Below are 21,275 nucleotides of genomic sequence, written 5' to 3' on the forward strand. Positions count from 1 at the left end.
GTCCCCATTACATGGTCGTGTCTGGTGGTGCACCTGTTGGCAACAGGACTCCTGAGTCTCCCGCATGATGGTGTGTGGGGATTGCCAACCCAGACAGGCAGCTGAGGTAGTGTGCACGAGTCCTACCTATATCCAGTGCAGCGCCTCCACCTCATCAGGATCCCAGCGTCTGCTTGTGGATGGTCCTGGTGAGGAACTCCTTCTTGGTGATGCCTTCCCCTGCTGAGTAATTCCAGACTCACACAGTGAAGTGTCTTTATTCAAGGTCATTCTTTATTGCTTGGTGGTATGGGCTAGCTGCCCCTCACAGCTATCAGCTTAGCCGCTTATTCCTTTGCTGCACTCCATCTGGAAAGTTCCTCCTTCTCCTAATGGAGTTGCTTTCCACCTCTCCCCTTAGGGAGATTCAACAGCTTCTCTCTCTCCTCAGAGCTGCACAGACTCACAGCTCTAGCATGAGACACTGCAACACTGTTGCAGACCTCCACATGTCTCTCACTGAACAGAGGCAGCACACCAACAGGAACTGAACTAACTTTAGGCAGTGCTGTGTCTTATATCACCTCAGGAACAGGCACATCTCTGATGTCACTAAGGGTGGACACCAAGCATGTTGTCACTTCCTTTGGGACATAGGACACCTCACCAGGGTTTGAGGGCAAACCTCCATGATCATTACTGGCAACCCTGCATACTTACCAGGTTTACTGCCAGCATGAGAAAGAGATATGTACACCAATTTTACACAAGGCTAAATTCTCCCCCTGGTGAAACCCAACGGCCCGGCTGGGATCTAAATTTGCGGAACTTTCCTTCAGGTAGCACTGCAAAACATAACAACACACATTACAATACATATCTTTTCATCATAAACATAACAGATACATCCTAACGTAGATGTGTAACAACCAGGATTACTCCCTGATGGAGTATCCATTAGTGGTACTACCATACCCTCTTAAGGTGGCCTACGCACAGCATGGTCCACTGGGTTTAGAGCAGCAATGCTGTAACACTCTGGGTGACATACTGGACACCCACAAACAGCCCATAATTCTGGCATGGATACTAGTGGACTGAGAGGATCATTCCAATACACTTCCTTCAGGCATCTCCTGGAGATGTAAGCTATCTTTTCTGAAGTCTCATTATACCAATTCTCATCTGATGTTTCACGATCCCAATTTCCTATGGAACTATCAGAATCCCAATTTTCCTCCCCATCACTGGTCTCCTCACCAGAACTAGACTCCCTCTCCTCATCAGTGGAATCCACCTCAAACTCAATTTCTCCCTCCCTTGGATGGTGGAAATAAAGTAACGCATTTAGGCGATTCCTGGCAACTCTTGCCGACACTGGAGGTACATAGGGGGTTCCCCGGGCAATAGGCACAATATGAGCGACATTACCTAAATCCCCAGACGAAACTCCTGATGTCGCTGTTGACCTAGAATTGGACCCAAGGCTCTTAGGTCTATATTTTATATTAGCATTGCAATCAGTATTACTCGTACAAGATGACTCTTTTCTCCTATGCATTTCCCTCCCCGCTCCCTCATCGGATGTAAAGCAATCACCCCAGTCCAGATTCTTCAAAAGTGGCTCGGGACTCCCCAGACAACCCTTGGCTAGACTGGGACCCAGATGAAAAAGTGACAGGGGCAGGGGTTTTAACTATGGCCGGGGGTTGGGCATAGGGAAACACTGCCGGCATACGCGGGGCTACGACCCGCAACATCTCGCTACCTTGCCCGGTACCATCGGACTGGCCTTCCGGTTCACCCGTGTCCTTGTTCCATCCGGTTCCGCTGTGCCCACCGGAAATGATGTCATGGATCTTGCGGGACTCGCCGCCATCTTGCGTTGGGTTCCCCACCGGAACCTCTTCCTTCAGAACGACGTCGCCGCCGGAAGTGATGGTTCTGCTCTCTGCTCCGCTCGGGCCTGGGCCAGGCCTTTCTCTGCCATTGCCACCACCGGCGCCTGGGGAAGGCAAGGATGTTGCTTACCGCTCCGTCGGCTCAGGATGGTTCTTCCTCCGCCATCGACACAGGTAAGTGCCGATTCTTTTCCAGCACCGCTGTAGTGGTCCGCCGGTAGGCGCATCACCACCGTCGTTAGGGTCGCTTGTTCCTCTTTCGAGGAGCCGAACTCCGACTCGGGGAGTGCACTCCCGCAGGGGACTGACGGTGAGGTTCCGGGTTCTCACCGCGTTTGTAGGCCCCTTTCTCTTCAGGCTCCGTTCTGATCATTAGGAGCGATCCCCATACTCCGGTATCAACAGGTTCTTTCCGGACCACGCACGGGGCTTCAGCCGTCAGCATGGCTGTGTCCGCTCCCGCCTCCTCGGTCTGCCCTGGTACGAAGGGCTGCATGGCCCCTAGGTAGTGGATGCCACATTGGGGACACCTTGCCGTGATGCTAGCTTCTCCGCCGGGTAACCTGCACTGCATGCACAGGCACCGCAATGTCTCTTTGTCCCCAGCCATGACTACCAGGAAGCCTCCTGGCAATGAATAGGGATATACCCCAATGTCCATCTCGCTCTTTGTAGTGCTGGTTACGGGAGACACTTTGCGCAGTGATCTCTCCTGTTCACCAGCTCCTCGCAACTGAGGGACAGGAAGCTCACATCCAGCTCCTCCCTCAGACAACTCGGGTCTTGCTTGGCAGAGATAGAGACCCCTCCCCCTGGTGAATATTTGGGGAGGGTCCCACAGATTCACGTTATGGCCCATAATTGGCTCTGAGCCTGTCACAGTCCTGGAGGGCGCGGCCACAGCTTTCGCGCCACTACCCCCAACAGGGTGGGGTTCTCTCTTTGGCGCCAATCCCGGCCAACTGTCTGCAACTTTTGCATTTGCAGAATTCTCTGCACTCGGCCCACGCGGTCTCCCAGGGAAGCGGGAGCCGCCATCTTGATTTGCATTGCCAATCACTTTAGCAACTGAGGTAGATTTTTGCATGGAAATCGCCGTCTGGCAGTCAGATTCTTCAATTCCACCGCCCACAATCACAATGTCCTCAATACTGTCCTCCAGGGTAGCACCCCGGGGTCCTAGGCAGGACCAAAACGGTGCGACCACAGCTTTGGCGCCACTCCACAGCATGCTTGCAAAAGTCCCTTCTGCCGCTTGCTCTTCAGTGGAACGCACGCCACGTGCGCTCCCTCCATCTGCCTCTGTCCGCCATCTTGGACCTTCCGCGCCACGCGGATCCTCCATTCTTGCAGTCACCATAGGTGTATTGTATTTACTGTGATTGTATATGGAGCTCCTCTCTGCGGGGCAGCCACCATACCGGTACAATAAAGATTGCCTTGATGCACCACCTTGTGTACCTAATGTAGATCTGACTCGTGTTTGCACTACCTCAGGCTAGGCTCACTCGCTCAGTGTTTGCGGTATCTCCTTCCTCCCAGTCTGTGCTCCCTTCGGTAAGTGATCTGGAATGGGCTAGAGTACTCTGGCTCTTCCATGCAGTACTTGGGCGTCTACCTACTGTATCTCACATCACTTCCCCCTCCTCCATCTCACATCACCCCCCCTGCATCTCACATCACCTTCCCCCCTGCATCTCACATCACCCTCCCCCCCCCTGCACATCGTGCACACACCTTCTGTGCCCTGCTTTCAAGCCTCCGAACTTTCGGAGTGGGGTCGGGGCCTACACAGGAGGCCGCCCGCAACAGTAGCGGAGAGAGGCCTGCTGCAAGGGGGAGAAAGCTGGGGTCCGGTACTAATGCGCAGAGCTGCCTGCCCTGGGGCAGCTGGAGCCCAACCAGAGGTCAGGTAAATGCCAGCGCCGGCCGGTACTGTGCTCCAGAGAGGGGGAAGGTGTGTTTGCGTTTTGTGTGTGTGTGTGCAATGCTGCTGCACATGCGCAGAATACAATTCTTCCGTAATTTTTTTCGTGACAATTTTCAGTTTTTTTCCCTATGACATTGTAGCCCCCTTTCCCTATGCCTAAGGGAAATACGCGGGCAAATACTGCTGCGGCCGAGTTTATTCGAGCATTTGCCCGTTCTCGGCCGCAGCAGTAACCTGGCGCGCGCCGGAGGGTGCCGGGCGCGCGCCGAAGCCTCGGAGGAGAGGCCCGCCGATCGGAGCTTCCCCCTCTCCTTACCGGGTCCGCCGGGTCCCCCGGAACGTCCCGCCGCCGTCGTGACATCCACGCGACACCAGGGCTCCCTCGGGGAGCCCTGGGCACGCGTACAGGCGGCACAGGCACCCGATGATGCGTGACCGCGCATCGGTGATGCGCGGCACGCTGAGGGAGTGCGGCTCGCAAGCCGGGACATTTCCCGGCTTGCGGAATGAGCCGCACTCGGATAAAGTGTGCCGCCTGTGTACGCGTGCTGCTGTACCTGTCTGGTCACAGGAGGCATAAGCCTCCGCTTCTGGGAGCCTGGGGTGCGCTCTATCTCCGTGCGTGCAACGCCTCCACCTATGAGGGATCCCAGCGTTGGCGGGATAACCCCTCACAGGAAGCAATACAACAGTAGTAAGCAATACACTAAACAAAGTATATAACTAATCTTTACTGTACACAATACTAAACACACATAACATACAATACATAGGTACCAACAGTCTAGTGCAGTAACCCCAACATAGAGTGCTTCCCCCAAAGTACTGAGAGTGCCGTGGCACCAATAACCCCTAGTTTCCATCCCAGCAATCCCACCCAAATGTGACGTCGCGCTACCCCCTGTGAATGTTGGTGTACGTTGGGTACCTGCCTGGGTACTCCAGAGGTGTGTTGGAGCAGGTCCTACGCAGCGGGGCCTCTGAAAACAATTCCCCTCTCTCCTAAGGGGCCAGATCCTCCTCGTGGTGTGAGCACCAGCCGGAGGGTCTCACACAATGTCCCAGAATACTGCGGCCTGGTCCCTAGTCGCAGAGTTCAGTGTGTCTGGCCGTCCACCGGCGCAGCAGTACTACTATAGTACTAAAGGGGAAGAGTCCCTATCTGGGGCCTTCCCTGCAACACTCCGCTGGGGTGGCTCAGGGCCTAGCTGAGGCCTAGGCGGCACGATCTAGGCCTAATCCATGGAAGCACTGCTCCCTGGGTGCTACCTTCCAAGTTGCTGCCCCTGTCTGGACTGAGCACGCTGGCTCATTGTCCCAGAGGATATCCTGCTCGTTTAGAATGCATCCATGCCATTTGTTGGATCCGCCCACGTGATTTCCCTCCCCCGAGGGTTCTGGGACTCGTAGTCGCGCTTCAGGCTGTGCTGAGCCAGTCCAAGATGGCCGCCGCGCTATTCCTGCAAAGCATTCTGGGGATTGTATTCTCTATGGGCTTTGAAGCCATTTAAAGATGGCCACCGCTCCGGTCGCAACTGCGTGTGCGCGGCAGTCTGAAACCTCTCCTCTCGCGCGGAGCTCCGATGGGCAACCAAGCAGTTTCCCCCTCACCGAAGGTAAGGAGGGGGAATCTGCTACAACATTTATTTGGTTATTACTACCACGAAAGAAATTTCACTTCAAAAGTTTAAAATCAGTATATCTAAAAGCTGTAATCCCCCCTATTCTCTCTTTTCTTTTCAGTTTCTTCAGTAGCCTGACTTTTTATGTTGTGCAAAGCTCCCATTCTCAGTAGTATATGAGCCTCTGACCTACAGCATCAGTGTGACCTTGTCTATTCCCATTATGATGCATTTATCTTTTCAAACACTTCATTTTTTACATACTCTGGTTATCTTTAACACATGCCTACCCTTATTCTACTCTTCTAATCTTCACTATCCCTTTATTCATTCGATGTTTATTTTGGTAGCTTTATAGATTCTGCTAGTGTGCCTTAGGTCTCTATCTTTGAACCTCTTCTTAACGTTCTCTGTATTGTCATTTGATGTCCTTATTAACTTTACTGAAGTAAAATGTAAAGATTGTGTGACCACACTTAGGGGCCTATGTAGTAAGCGTTCATAAGCGACAAATCAAGCACTTATCGCACAAAATGCCTACTGCTATTCAGTAAGCATTGATAAGTGGGTGATAAAAGACTGAATCGCCCCCAAAAAATTGATAATAAAAAAAAATCACAGAGGCAGCGGTGATAAGCCACTTATCGCCGCTTTTCGGCATGTTCATAAACTTGCGCAATTCTAGTAGCAGTGATTTGGCTATGAACGCCTACCACCGCTCTAGAATGGTGACTTAATCAAAAAATCCTCACGCCAGGAAAAGTTGGTGTGAAGGTGTTGGAAACCTGCAGAGAAGCGGCGAGAAAGGACTTAGAAAACGAAAAGGCATTTTTCCTGCATAGGATTGATGCCGGGAATCCCTAGAGCTGATATCCATTAATATTAGCACCAGAGACCCCTGGCATGAATCCTATGCAATAAAAATGCATTTACAGTAAACTTCATTACCATAGTAGATAGCCGCAGGGAACCCCTACTCCCGAGATACAGGCCCCGTTATGGGGGGCCAGTATCTCCTATGCATTTAAATGTCCGTGTCACGTGACCATGGGAATAAATTGCATAGGAGATACCGGCACCCCATAACGGGGCCTGTATCTCGGGAAGTAGGGGTCCCTGAGGCTGAAACCAATGCGGTTCAGCTCAGGAGACCCCCTGCTCATCTAAACTATTAACAAAATTTAAATGTATCCACATAAATTTCGGGCAAGATTTGCACAGGGAGAGACGGCTCTCTCAGAGCAGCTCTCTCTGCAGCAGATACAACTCACCGGATCAGGCCTTTTCAGAGGGTCGTTCATCAGATCACCGGCTAATCGCCCGTTTTGTGAATTTTGCTATGATAGGTAATCAAGGCTTTCTGAATACCGTGATACCAACGCTCATAAAAACGGTGATTTAAATGGCCCGGCTAATTTTTTTTATGAACCTTGTGTGCATAGTCTCCCTAGAGCCTCATTAATGCATCTTACAATACACTCAGTTCTCTGGTTTTCCATTATTATACAGTACATGGTACCATCATCTCTACTGTAGAAAAGCATATTGTGTAGGTGTGACCTTTACCTCTTCTACTCTTTCATTTATGCTCTTGTTAATTAATGCTACAGTATATCTACCCGTGCAATATTTCTATGGTTTGCTCTACAACTAAGATGTTAATGTTCAACCTGTCCTGTTTTGATTATTGAAGCCTAGTAGTAACTGGTTTCGGCCTCTCCTGCAACATATGCAGAGACTTGCTGCTGGAATCATGCCAATTTCTGTAGCACTAAATTCTAATTTAGTAACCCTGACACAAGGTCTAATATTAGCCAAGATGTAACTAATTATTGTAAACTAAGCTCCTCTCCAGAACTATCACAGTCGATGTTATGGGAAGCGCACAAAGCAGTGACCAATGGCGAGTTTATTAGGATAGATGGCCTCCACAATCACTAAAAAGTTTGAAAATATATTGCAACACACTGAAAACTTGGAACAAAATGTAGTGTCCCATAGGTAGCTCAGAATACAAGATAGCATTGTTTACGGATTATATAATCCTCACGATTACTAAACCCTTTGTTACCTTTCCAAAATCGACTTCAAGCACTGAACACTTGTACAACATTTGGATTTTAAAATGAATAACTAAATATCTAGCTTTGAGTCTTAATTTACCTCACCACATAACAAAACTGTTACAACTAAATATTGATTTAAATGGGCAAAAAACATATTAGCTATCTGGGAGTGAATATCACATAGTCATGCGATTTGCTACATAAAGCTAACAACACTACTACTGTATGTATCAGAAGATCCTTAAAGATCTGCAACAGTCATACCATTACTCAAAAACAGCAAGCTTGACCCTACCTGTCTTTCTAACTATCGACCTGTCTCCCTCCTGCCTTTTGCCTCTAAACTACTTGAACGTCTTGTATTCTCTCGCTTGCTCCATTTTCTCAACACCTATTCTCTCCTAGACCCTCTACAATCTGGCTTCCGCACTGCTCACTCCACCGAAACAGCCCTCACCAAAATAACTGACGACCTCCATGCTGCCAAAGACAGAGGTCATTACACTCTGCTCATATTACTCGACCTCTCTGCAGCATTTGACACCGTGGACCACCCTCTTCTCCTCCACATTCTCCATACTCTAGGTATTCGGAACAAAGCTCTATCCTGGATCTCATCCTACCTCTCCCATCGTACTTTTAGTGTCTCTTCTGCTAACACCTCCTCCTCCTCTATTGATCTCTCTGTGGGGGTACCCCAGGGCTCTGTCCTGGGACCTCATCTCTTTTCTCTGTACACACTCTCTCTAGGTGACCTAATAACATCTTTTGGGTTTAATTATCACCTCTATGCCGACGACACACAAATATACTTTTCAACACCTGACCTTACACCTGCTGTACAAACCAAAGTTTCTGAATGTCTCTCTGCTATATCATCCTGGCTGGCCCTCCGACGCCTTAAACTCAACATGGCTAAAACAGAGCTCCTCATACTTCCTCCCAAACCTGGCCCTACTACCTCCTTCCACATTACTGTTGGAACTACAATCATTCACCCAGTAGCCCAAGCACGCTGCCTAGGGGTCACACTCGACTCCTCTCTCACATTCGCCCCTCACATTCAAAACATTTCTAAAACTTGTCGCTTTTTCCTCCGCAATATAACCAAGATACGCCCTTTCCTCTGTTGTTCGACTGCTAAAACTCTGACTCAGGCCCTCATTCTCTCCCGTCTTGATTACTGTAACCTCCTGCTGTCTGGCCTTCCTGCCTCTCACCTGTCTCCCCTACAATCTATCCTAAATGCTGCTGCCAGAATCACTCTACTCTTTCCTAGATCTGTCTCAGCATCTCCCCTCATGAAATCCCTCTCCTGGCTTCCGATCAAATCCCGCATCTCACACTCCATTCTTCTCCTCACTTTTAAAGCTTTACACTCTTCTGCTCCTCCTTACATCTCAGCCCTAATTTCTCGCTATGCACCATCCCGACTCTTGCGTTCTGCTCAAGGATGTCTACTTTCTACCCCCTTTGTATCTAAAGCCCTCTCCCGCCTTAAACCTTTTTCACTGACTGCCCCACACCTCTGAAATGCCCTTCCCCTCAGTACCCGACTAGCACCCTCTCTATCCACCTTTAAGACCCACCTTAAGACACACTTGCTTAAAGAAGCATATGAATAGCACTGTGGATATTCTGAACACAGGATACATAAAGATTGGCCCCCTGCAGACGCACTTACCAGAACTCCCTCCTACTGTCTCTGTACGTTCTCCCTACCTACCAATTAGAATGTAAGCTCCTCAGGGCAGGGACTCCTCTTCCGAAATGTTACTTTTATGTCTAAAGCACTTATTCCCATGATCTGTTATTTATATTATCTGTTATTTATTTGATTACCACATGTATTACTACTGTGAAGCGCTATGTACACTAATGGCGCTATATAAATAAAGACATACAATACAATACAATACAATATACAGTATAATGTATAATGTATAGAGTGTATTATGTAAATTAAAATGAACTCTCTGCCTAAACTACTATACCTTTTCCATACACTTCCTGTGAAAATTCCTATAGTAGACCTAGATAAGCCCCAAAAAGAGTTTCATAACGTTATTTGAAGATACAAAAGATTAACACTATTCTACAAAGACACTTATCTTTGTGGTGGACTGAAATAGGGGAATGGGGGAGAGAATGGAGGTATATCTGCATCTGCCTAAATATAAACAGAAAAGAGTGCAATGGTGCAATGTAGGGCTAATAATTGGAAGCGCTGAAGAGAAGAAAGGGCCCTACTGAATGCACTCATCGTAGAGGAATGTGTTGAAATGATACTGGTTAAAACCATTTTATTGAGAATTAAAAATAGTCTGGAAAGAGGGATCAGGTATATAAGTCCATGGCCTGTCCCTAGGACACCGCTACCTTATGTACTCTGGAAAATTCCAGTGGTGCTGTAGCAGAACAGTAGCTTCCAATGTTATCAAGAGCAATTACTGTCTGGTTATATCAGGAATCCTCCCACTCCCTCTGTTAAAACTTAATGCTATCAGCTGGTGTTTGACAGGAGGGGGAGTGGTTTTCTACATAGTGATCTTTGGTTGGTCACTTTGCTGGGGTTGCTGGGTATTTTAATGTGCAGTGTTGTGTGCCGTGTATGCTCGCACGAAACATGTCAGAGTGAACATTTTTTTTGCTATTTATGTGCCAATAAATTTATAGTTTGCTGATCCAGAGGATTCCCGGTCTGTTTCACTGACGTAGGCAGCTGCACCGCCTTCTTCTCTCCATTAGTTATATCAGGAGTACTGTCTGTAGTTAGTAAGCAGACATTATTCTTATGTACCACATATGCTCACATTAGATATGTATCGCTATATTGCAAATTCTAAAACATGGGGCTTGGTGTATGTATAGCACCAGCCACATGCACTGAAGGCTTGAAGTCGTGCCTAGACTAAATTAGAACAGTAAATGTCTAGAGCTACTGTTAATACCCAGTGAGAAAAAATGTAATTCACTTATTGTTATAATCTGCTACGCATTAGGTAGTGACGAACACCATGCATATTGTTACATAATTACTATCATGTGTATACATGGTTAGTGTAAACAATCAATAATACATTCCCCATTACCCCATAGCAGCCCTCTATCAATAGAGGTATAGTATGGGTCGAGACTCGTGTATGGGGGAGAGATGTGTAGCTAAGTGTATCAAATGCCAACTAATGACCTAACACACAGGTTAGTGGCAATCTCAAACACATACTCACAATAATCATGGCCAATCAGTAAATCTCTGCTAGACCCTTGGAGTTGCAATGTGTGAGTTTACTGTTACGACCATATATCTGATCTTGTGCCTGATAAGTGAATGTAGTGCCACATAAGTAAGTATACACAATTATCCTGAAATCGTCTGCAAATAGGTGCATCTCAATTCAAGCTACACTGTGTCTGGAGGTACACTCTAGCAAGTGTCTTTATACCTCGAGGTGCGGTTCAGAGGACCACATCCAATTATAGCCTCTTGTAGTAGAACAACAGTGTAGCTATCATACCATTATTTAAAGCTAGAGCGTATTTCTAGCCTATTATATGCTTGGTTTCCGTCTTAAGTTATGGTGTATATGGCACATGCTTAGTTCTGCTTATCTGTGGGCACAAATAGTTGGTATATACTGCGTCATAATCAGATGTTAATGGACAAATTAACAAATATTGCTACATCTGCGCTTTGGTAATATCTCAATTAGCGCTACTCTGTATATTGAGGTAGACTCTACCAAGTGTTAATCTACCTCGAGGCGCGGTTCAAAGGCATCCAGTTATAGCCTCTTATAGTAAAACAGTTCTGTATCTACCATTGGGTTAATTGAGCTTAAAACATGGTTGTTACTGAATACATATTTAGATACAGTACAGAGTAAAGTCGCAGAGTATGTAGCAAATAATAACAAACATCAAAGAAAATAGTAACACATCTCTTCCTCTAAACACAATGTTAGTTCACAGTATACAAGTCATATGATCACGTCTCGTAGGGGATGATTGCACAAATAATCCTGCATGTATTATAGTTATGAACTGCTGGGCGCTGATAGCAGAAGAAACGCAAGCACAGTACCAGCGGTAAATACCACCGTTAGTAAGTCATGGTAAATCAATTTCACTTATCTGTGAACCAAGTCAGCCTGTGTTTATTGCATCTAAGCGCATTGCATTCACTCCTCCCGCAGGTACTTCCGCACGGTGACGTCACTATCACCTGACCGGTGGACTAGCCATTTCCAACACCATGAAGTGACCCAGTTAGATCAATTAATATACTGGCAGTTCCCTCTGGGGGGGAAGGGGGTGTGTGGAAAAATTAGGTAGATATTGAGGCCACAAAGTGTCAACCATTCACATCTTATGGCTCCCAAAGAAACATAGACATTCGCTATATGATCGATCTCTAACCCAGTGGTTCTCAATCTTTTTTGAGCAAATGCACCCCTAAATGCACCACATTCACCCACTTCTAACACACTCACCATTATTCTCAACACACTCTACATTCACCATTTCCCCCAACCCCCTTCACACATAGCACATTCATTACCTTTCTCTATCACACACTCCCCATTCACAGAAGGGAGGCTGCGATCTGTGATTCCTCTCTCCTCTGTGCCAGGCTAAGAGAGAAGAGCGAGAACAAGGAGATCAAAGCCTCTCAGTCTCCCGACTGAGCGGAATGCGCCAGCTGAGCAGCTGGCAGAGTGTTTCCCCAGAGGCGACTGCACCCATGCCAGAGGAACATGGCACCCTGGTTGAGAAACACTGCTCTTAGAAATCATGTGTCAACTCTGGGATAGTAACAGGTGGACTTGGGGGACTTTTTTTATCTTGGAAAAAGGCCAGCCTATGTAGACTTTCAGATTTAATTTCTGCGGACTCGGTCAAACCATTTGAATCTATGCACAGAACACCATATATCTAGGGGTGAATTTCTGGTTATCTTTAGATCAGACACTTTGTTACCTCTGAACATTCTAAAAGATCTCTTTGTTTACAGAATCTAGAGGCAAAAGGAATTATCTTATTTGTATATCAGATTCTATTCTCTTTAAACGAAAGTCCTAGAAACAGGTTTATGCTGCAATGGGAAAGTGATCTAGGCAGGGAGCGCTCGAGGTGTGGTTGGATATTTGGGAGGCTGCTTCGAAATCCTCAATTTGCACTATGACAAAGAAAATGTTTTCGAAGATAATATACAGTTGGTGGGAAACTGTACATAATACCGTGCTCCTCCCTATAGAAGTTTGCTGCTGGTAAACAGACAGGCCTTACATATAGAAAAACAAAAAGAACGATTCCTGCACTCCTACCAATTAGGCTAAAATAAAATAGTAGGTACCTGCATACGGGTATACCTTGACGTGGCATGCAGGCTTATAAGTGCTTTGGCCAAAGGGTTTAACTAAATTACCCTTTTTCATGAGCTAATTATTTTAATATACAGTTGGTACCTTACTCCAGCCAAACTACACAAAATATACCCATCCTACTCCCAACTCTGCTAGAAAGGCTCTTAGCAGGTGGTTTCCATTTCCCATATCTGGGGGTCTTGCCTCCAAATCATTCCCGTATGGACCAACATTTATGACATAATAGCCCAAATAGTCCCTAAAGATCCTCAGATTTGTTCTGCTAGGTTTACCATTGTTACCCGCCCCCCTACTATGTCACAAATCGATAACTTATTGTTACCTAACGTATGGCCTATCTAAATCACTTAGTTAAAATAAATCTAAAAAGTTTTGGTTCCTTGGCATCAATTTTTCAGCCGCTTTAGAGAGAACTCCCCACTAATATTGATAAGACGGATATGTCTTACCTTTAGTCAATAAGGATTTCTAACCGGTGACAGAGATTTACATTATGTTTATGTTTTTGATACAGTATGTGAAAAATTATATTCTAACTCTTATCACAGATTCAAACGAGTATACAATCGAGTTGGAATGTTAATTGTATAAGTAATTATCTGTACAACTGTTATTAGTTTTTTTTGCCTGCCTTTCCGTTTTGCATTACAATTTCATATGTACAAATATAGGTGTCACGGTGAGATTATGGCAGGCTGTATAGTCACACATAAATATATATAACAGTTGATATATATTTATCACTGGGTCTGAACTGGGACGAGACTTAGATATGATAAAAATATAATTTATTCCTTGATAAAGGTGAACACACAAAAATGTACAAATAACAGCAAAATATAGACACTTACTTAAAAGATGAAAATGATGAAAACAGTCCCATCTGGACTGGCAGTTTCATACAGCAATCAGCCCAAGACATTGCATGGCATTTCTTCTCAGCAATCAAGATGGTATAGCACAACAGGCCTGATGACATGCAGGCATGAAGACAATGAACACATGAAGACAAAGGATATAGGGTGGACAGCAGTTTATAAACCTTTTGTCCCTCTATCCTTAACACTAAGTACCTGTGATTGGTTTGCAATTACCTCCAGCCACTCACTAACGTGGGAAGACATTTTGATACATGCCCCCCTGCTAGTTGACACAGGCGCAGTAGAACTCTGGGGTCTCATTTCTGTAGCCCCACATATGTAAATGGAATGCCAGCCCGTCTACCCATTTGGATTTCTGGCAGGAAAACCTTTGTTGGAAGGTGTTAAATGGAACACTTAAAAACTGCTCTGGTTTGAGCCTTTTCCGCCCACAGGTAAACAGGGAGGGTGACAAAACCCTTTGAACAATACTTAAGTCCTAGACATTGGGTCGCCTCTAGGGCCATCTGCTATCCTGGTATGCAAAAGAATTTCCTCTGGGTCTTTGTTCATACCTTGGGACACAGTATTAAACATAAAACATAAACGTATTAAAATATCCGGTTCCGTTGGGTCTAGCAGGTCCAATCTTCCCAGTTCTCATTGCCAGAACTGGGACACCATATGGTCCAAAACGCGACTTGCTTCGCCCTTCGGAACCGGAGATACACAAATGCACATTAAATCATTTTTCACTTTAATACAAAAATCTCCGCTAAAAAAAATTCTCAGCTTTTCACTAAATCCCCATTGAAAACAACGGGCTCTGCCGCCATGGGTTTCAATGGAGCAACTCTGCCGTTGTAGTCAATGGGGTTTCCTGCCATAGACTTTCAATGGGGAACCGCCGCCATTGAAGTCTATGAGAAAATCCACAATTCTTTACATTCGTCCATACTCCGTCTGGTTGGTCTGAGGGGGCTGGAAATGGGCATGCATTAAAGCCGGAACCTTGGCTACATGTCACCCAAATCCCATCCCTCTGGGCATTCCAGAACCGGAGATATGGACTTACACATTTCAACATTTTACACTTAGTCATTTTTTCACCATGCGGTTTTTCTCCCATTGGAATCAATGGTAAAAGTCCCGAACTTTCAAGGGGGTCCATACTCCGTCGAGTTGGTCCAAGAGGGTCAAGGATGGTCCTGCAGTGATGCCGGAGCAGTGACTACAGATACCCCAAACCTTGATCCTCTGGTCCCTCCGGAACTGGAGATATGGATTCCTAAAATTCAGCATTTCACACTTAGTCATTTTTCTGAGCCGTTTCTGCCGCCGCCGGCAAAGCCTATGGCGCGACCCGCTCTATCTGGTTCGACCCTTATCGGGGGTCCAGGATTCGGGGACCCGGTTGTGGTCGAGTGGGGGGAAGCCTAGGAACTAGGGGCAAAAAGAATTTTATTTTTAGGTGCCCTAGAACTGTTTATTCCCACGCCAATTGACGTTGAACTTCACTCAAGTGATTTTAGCTCTTTTAAAGGACATTGTATCCGCTTTGCGGTTTGCGGTCTGGATGGCTGCCAACTTGTTCTTCGAAAGTTACCTCGAGGAATCTCCATTGAAGTCAATGGGCCCATTGACTTTCAATGGGAAACCGCCGCTCTCCCTCTCGGACGCCACCTGCTGGTCTTTACAGGAAACAGGACTAAAACAGCACAATTCTCTATTGAAATGCATTGAGCCCTAATGGCGGCCTATGGGAACCTGCAAAATGGTGCCTGAAAAGGCGGGAAAGTTACACAAAGGGCTATAATCACTATACCACTATTAACCCTTGTGCTCCCGGATGGATCCCAGTGTGTGTGTGATGCAGACAATGATTAACAATAAAACATGGGGGAACAGGGAATATACATTTTCAGGTTATGACAAGGGTTAAATCACACGTCTGGGCCTCAGCCCAGTTAACCCCTTGTCTCCCTGGTGAGGTTAGAGGGTGGCTAATTGGGGTGTAACCCCTTTAATCCCGGGCCAAATCCTGTCCATCGTCACACTGCACTCCTACCAATTAGGCTAAAATAAAATAGTAGGTACCTGCATACGGGTATACCTTGACGTGGCATGCAGGCTTATAAGTGCTTTGGCCAAAGGGTTTAACTAAATTACCCTTTTTCATGAGCTAATTATTTTAATATACAGTTGGTACCTTACTCCAGCCAAACTACACAAAATATACCCATCCTACTCCCAACTCTGCTAGAAAGGCTCTTAGCAGGTGGTTTCCATTTCCCATATCTGGGGGTCTTGCCTCCAAATCATTCCCGTATGGACCAACATTTATGACATAATAGCCCAAATAGTCCCTAAAGATCCTCAGATTTGTTCTGCTAGGTTTACCATTGTTACCCGCCCCCCTACTATGTCACAAATCGATAACTTATTGTTACCTAACGTATGGCCTATCTAAATCACTTAGTTAAAATAAATCTAAAAAGTTTTGGTTCCTTGGCATCAATTTTTCAGCAGCTTTAGAGAGAACTCCAGACTAATATTGATAAGACGGATATGTCTTACCTTTAGTCAATAAGGATTTCTAACCGGTGACAGAGATTTACATTATGTTTATGTTTTTGATACAGTATGTGAAAAATGATATTCTAACTCTTATCACAGATTCAAACGAGTATACTGTACAATCGAGTTGGAATGTTAATTGTATAAGTAATTATCTGTACAACTGTTATTAGTTTTTTTGCCTGCCTTTCCGTTTTGTATTACAATTTCATATGTACAAATATAGGTCCCGTTCGTAATTGAATAACTGCAATATAAAACAATGACTTACCTTCAATAAAATGTCAGATATAAAAAAAAATTGAAACAAATTTTGTTCAATAGTTCTGCAAATATTAAAGTGCTAGCATGAGGAATGCGATAGCAAATGTGATTTTAAAAAACGACATGGAATTGAATAGGTCCCCTTGATGCAGGCTTAACGAACATAGGTTATACAGACATTGAAATATTCTAGTTTTATGGGAGAAGTACCTAATGCAGAATGCAGTTTTTAATGCGACGTCTGTCTTACCTTGGAGAGTACACTAAAGAGTGGTGAACCATGTTGTCCACTTTTGTTTTAAGCTTATTTCAAACATTCATGTGCAATAAATTGATAATGTAGCTGTACCAGTCCAAACAAATACATTCAAGGAAATGTATTGACACCTCTGTTGTTTCGATAGCAGTCAGGCCAGAGATCTAAACTACATCCAGTATTTGCTTTTTATCTCTGACCTGATGAAAGGGGAAGGTTGACTTCTGAAAGCTAGTACTTGTAAAATTATGATAATCCATTAAAAATGCACCACTATATATAGATCTGTCCTATTTATGGTAGTTTAGACATAGATAACTGTGGTTTCGGGGAAAAGGTATAGATTATACTGTACATCAAATATAGTCTACCACCAAATTGCTAACATTCTTTGTTAGTTCACATTTGTAAGCTAGGCTTGAAAAAAACTTATTGTAATGTTCCCTTTTTATACACAGGGTTCTTCAGCTGGTTCTACTATGTAACTATGCCCATGCCAGCATCCACATTTACCATCGCAGTTGGAAATTGGGAAGAAGTTAAAGAAAACTCCAGCACCAATGTGGAAACATCTCATTTATGTCCATCGTTATCTATTGATGACAGCAGGTTGGTGGCTGCTATCAATGCTTTGTTATTTTGACTTATCAAAACCTTCTAGCACCAATATATGAACACGATCTTCATCAACCACAACACGACACATGGGTTATACTTAAAGGAACAAACTAGCCTCCATTTTATTTACAGGATTGGAACTGGGTGGTTTTACCCGAGCCGAACCGCAATGTTTTCAGCTCTGGGGACCCTCCCGGTTACCAAGATAATTAATGGGGAAGTTAACAGTATTAGTTAACAATATAAATAAGCAAACTTTAATGTCAGATATACAGTAACATGATTAAAACATATAAAACCAAAAACAGGGGGAATGGGGGGCAGGACCCAACATATACACTACATGCATATAAATCAAAGACTGACAGGATAGGTATGCTGCGTCACCAATCTAAATATAGGTGGACACAATGAGGTATATTGTGCTAACCTAAGGAAAAATGTATTTTCCTAGGTTCGCAAGACCGGCCGGTCATAGATGTGAACAAAAGACCTGAGAGATACAAGAGTCAAAATACTAATGTCTCACCACATAAACACCATGCATGCCACATACAGATGTAATAAGGATAATAGCATGTGTAATACATGAATAAAGAGTATACAGCGGATATGTTGGAAACCAAGGTTTCAATTTGAAAATAGATCAAGAATAATCTCTGAATAATTAAGATGCAATTGTATCAAATGAGTCCAAGGTTTCAATGCAGATCCATATTTGATAATAGATGAACACCTCCCACCGAAGAGAGAAACAGCGGGTACTGCTACGCAAAAAGTGTTTGAGGCTGGACTGTACTATATGAAAAAAATACTTTATTAAGTCATAGACAAAAATGGATAAAAGAGGGGAACAGACCCCCCACAGCTCTAACGCGTTTCACCCCTTAGGGCTTTGTCAAAGAGTAGCTATACTCAATCTTATATACACAGCATTTTATGTACTGAATACGTGTTTGCCATTAGCCAGGTGCCAGTGTCACTGAACTTGCCTGACCTGCGCGACACAGTGCAACAGATACCGGGGTTTACTAAAGCCCGTATTATAGATGCAAAATAGGATACAGACATCCAGTGGAGTACGCTTGGTAACTGGACATAGCCAGCCAGCCTGATAGATAGGGCTTGGATTGTTAGTAAGTTCTCCCAATGTGGATATCATTTTGCTTTTGTGTTGCCTTAAATGGACAGTGTGCCCACATGTTTAATTATGCTGTGGAGAAATAAAAGCACTCAACATTTGCTTTAATCTGAAACTACACGTGTGGACTATTGTCTGACCTTGGCCACAGGCCGTCCTGCCACACACCCCGAGGGCAGAATAGTGTCAGGTGCCCACATCTGTCCCTCCCCCAGGGAGCCCTAACCGGAGCAAAGCTGGCAGTCGACGGTCTGGACTGAGCCACCGCAGTACCAGCAGTACAGATGGAGCTCAGTTATTCGCGAGAGCCTTATAGCAATTGAATGAGAAAATAAGTCATCTTGCCCCAGTCCAACCCTATCGCATGTTGAAAGCCTTCTCCGGAGTGCAGCCCACACCGCTGGGAGAAGAGGCGTTTGAAGAATAGCGAGACCATGCGGTGCAAGTACTGCCAGAGTAGACGTGCACGGACACTGTCAAGAGATAGAGAGTCGTGGAATGTCTATGGACCCCAGCTGCCAATATGGTGCGATTCTATCATGTGTCACACGGAGGCCGACCCCCTAGCCCTAATTCAGGTCGTAACCAAAGCTTACGGTGTTCCAGACGACGCTATAACGCTGAGGGCATGGTTCCACGCCCTTACACAAGATGAAGGGGAGGAAGTATCGGAGTTCCTCCAATGGCTCCAATTGGCCTTATGGACTCTAGTAAATAAAAAGATTGTCTAAGTGTCCAAGGCCGACGACCTCCGAACCAGACAAGTCCTGAGGGGAGCGTTGCCTATGCACCCAGTTGCCATCTGAATCAGCTGCACCCTATCCGCGGAGTATCCTCTGACTTTCAAAGAGCTGATGGATCGTGTACAGACTCAAGAGGCTATCTTGCAAGTCCATACTCCCAAGACGCCTCAGGAATCTTCCAAAGGAGAGAGACATGCGGCTCCTTCAAAGGAGTCCCTCAAAGAAGAGAACAAAGGGGTGTCAACCCCGAAGCCCAAGGAGGCAGAAAGTGCCGAGGACAATCCCCCTTCAAGGGTGCCTGCCTCCGCATCCAGGATGCCCCGGAGAGTGACCCCTACCACAAGCACCGGTGCGAACCGAAATAACTGCTGCTACAACTTTGGCCAAGATGGTAATTTCTCTTAAGGACTGTCCGAAGCCAAGGACATCCACTTCAAGGGCCATGGCCTTCACTGTCCATCAGACAGAAATACCCTCCATGTCATCGGAGAGCGCCCCAGCGCCCAGCCCGATGAAGCGCCCCTGCCGGATTCCTACAGTCAAGTGGGACCAGCAGTGATTATAAGAGTCCTAGTGGAAGGTATATATTCCTCGGCCATGCTGATCCTGAAGATCTACCCAGAAGAACCACGGCAAGAGGCTGCATCCGCACGGACACCCTTTGGTGACAAGTGGACATCCACCTGCTAAAAGCGTTCACTGGCGTCAAGAAAAGCCTCACAGAAGCACCCGTCTTGGCTTATGCCGAACCTGAGCAGCAGTATATACTACATGTGGAAGCAAGCTTCAATTGGCTGGGAGCTGCACTGCATCAGAAGTACCCTGCTGGCCTCCGCCCTGTGCCATATGTGAGCCTAAGCTTGACACCCAGCGAGCAGAACTACCCAGTTAACAAGCTGGAGTTCCTCCAACTCAAGTGGGCGGTAGTCGATAAGCTCCAAGACTATTTGTACAGAGTCTCTTTTGAGGTGTGGATAGATAACAACTTGCTAACCTACATACTGACCTCCGCCAAATTGGACACCACCGGTCACAGGTGGCTAGCGGCACTATCGAACTACCAATTCACCCTCAAGTACAAGCCGAGACCCTTAAACATCGGAGCCGATGCTCTGTCCCAAAGACTGGACTGAGTGCTACATCTGACGGCCCATGGGAACAAATCCCTGGACCTGGGATTCGGGCGATGTGTTCAACGGCAGCAATAGTGCAGGACAAGGTGGCATTCTCAGTGTAAAGAGTAGCCAACTTGCTGGAATGTCAATCCAAGGAACTCCCCCCGCCTACTGCCATCCAGAAGGCATGCCATCACTCAGGACCCCATCCTAGACAGGAAAGAAGTAGTTCAGTACCAGATGTGTGATCCAGTGGCAAGAGCTATACGCCAGGCCATCCACCAGAACGACCCATCCTTGGTGAAGCGTGCCCCTAACCGCTGTGATGGAGTCACTGTCCTTATGGACTAGAGAGCTAGTAGCTATGGGACTTTCCAGCATACATGGGGTAATTTCCCTTGGATAAGCTACCCTGAGATGCAGCTAATTAGCCTGGTCTGAATGAACAAGGAAGTCTTTTAAAACAGACACAGGAAGCTGACAATGTCCAAAAAGTCTGTCTTGCACTTCTGTGTATACAGCAAGGTCACCTTAGGTGTCTCAGTCAATGGAGCTGTGTGTGAGGGAGCTTTGCATGGCCACAGTGTTTGACCGGTGCAGGGGGAAATTGATTCTTACCTCAGCTGCATCTCCGGTCTGGGGCCAGCTTGGAGTGATACAGAGAGAGTTTAGCTGTTTTCCCTAAGGAAGGGTACAGAGGAGAGTTCCTCTGAGCTCACGTGGGGCCGAGTTCCCCTAGGAAAGAAGGACGCGAGGCTGTGCTGATGCGGGGACGTCTGCTCCAATGGACTAACAGATAAGAAAGACTTTATATTG

At 45.9% G+C, this 21,275-nt stretch overlaps 1 protein-coding gene across 2 annotated transcripts in view; it reads left to right on the forward strand.

Annotated features, from left to right (window-relative positions):
• AOPEP (aminopeptidase O (putative)) overlaps positions 1–21,275 on the forward strand; it is a 490,654-nt gene that overhangs the window by 125,363 nt on the left and 344,016 nt on the right. For both annotated transcript variants that reach the window (XM_075599100.1, XM_075599108.1), the window contains exon 4: positions 17,301–17,451. In XM_075599100.1, coding sequence (XP_075455215.1) covers positions 17,301–17,451 — 151 coding nt within the window. The remainder of the gene's footprint in view (positions 1–17,300; positions 17,452–21,275) is intronic.

The sequence above is a fragment of the Ascaphus truei genome, chromosome 1 (genome assembly GCF_040206685.1).
Source record: "Ascaphus truei isolate aAscTru1 chromosome 1, aAscTru1.hap1, whole genome shotgun sequence".
In the NCBI taxonomy this organism is placed as follows: Eukaryota; Metazoa; Chordata; class Amphibia; order Anura; family Ascaphidae; genus Ascaphus; species Ascaphus truei.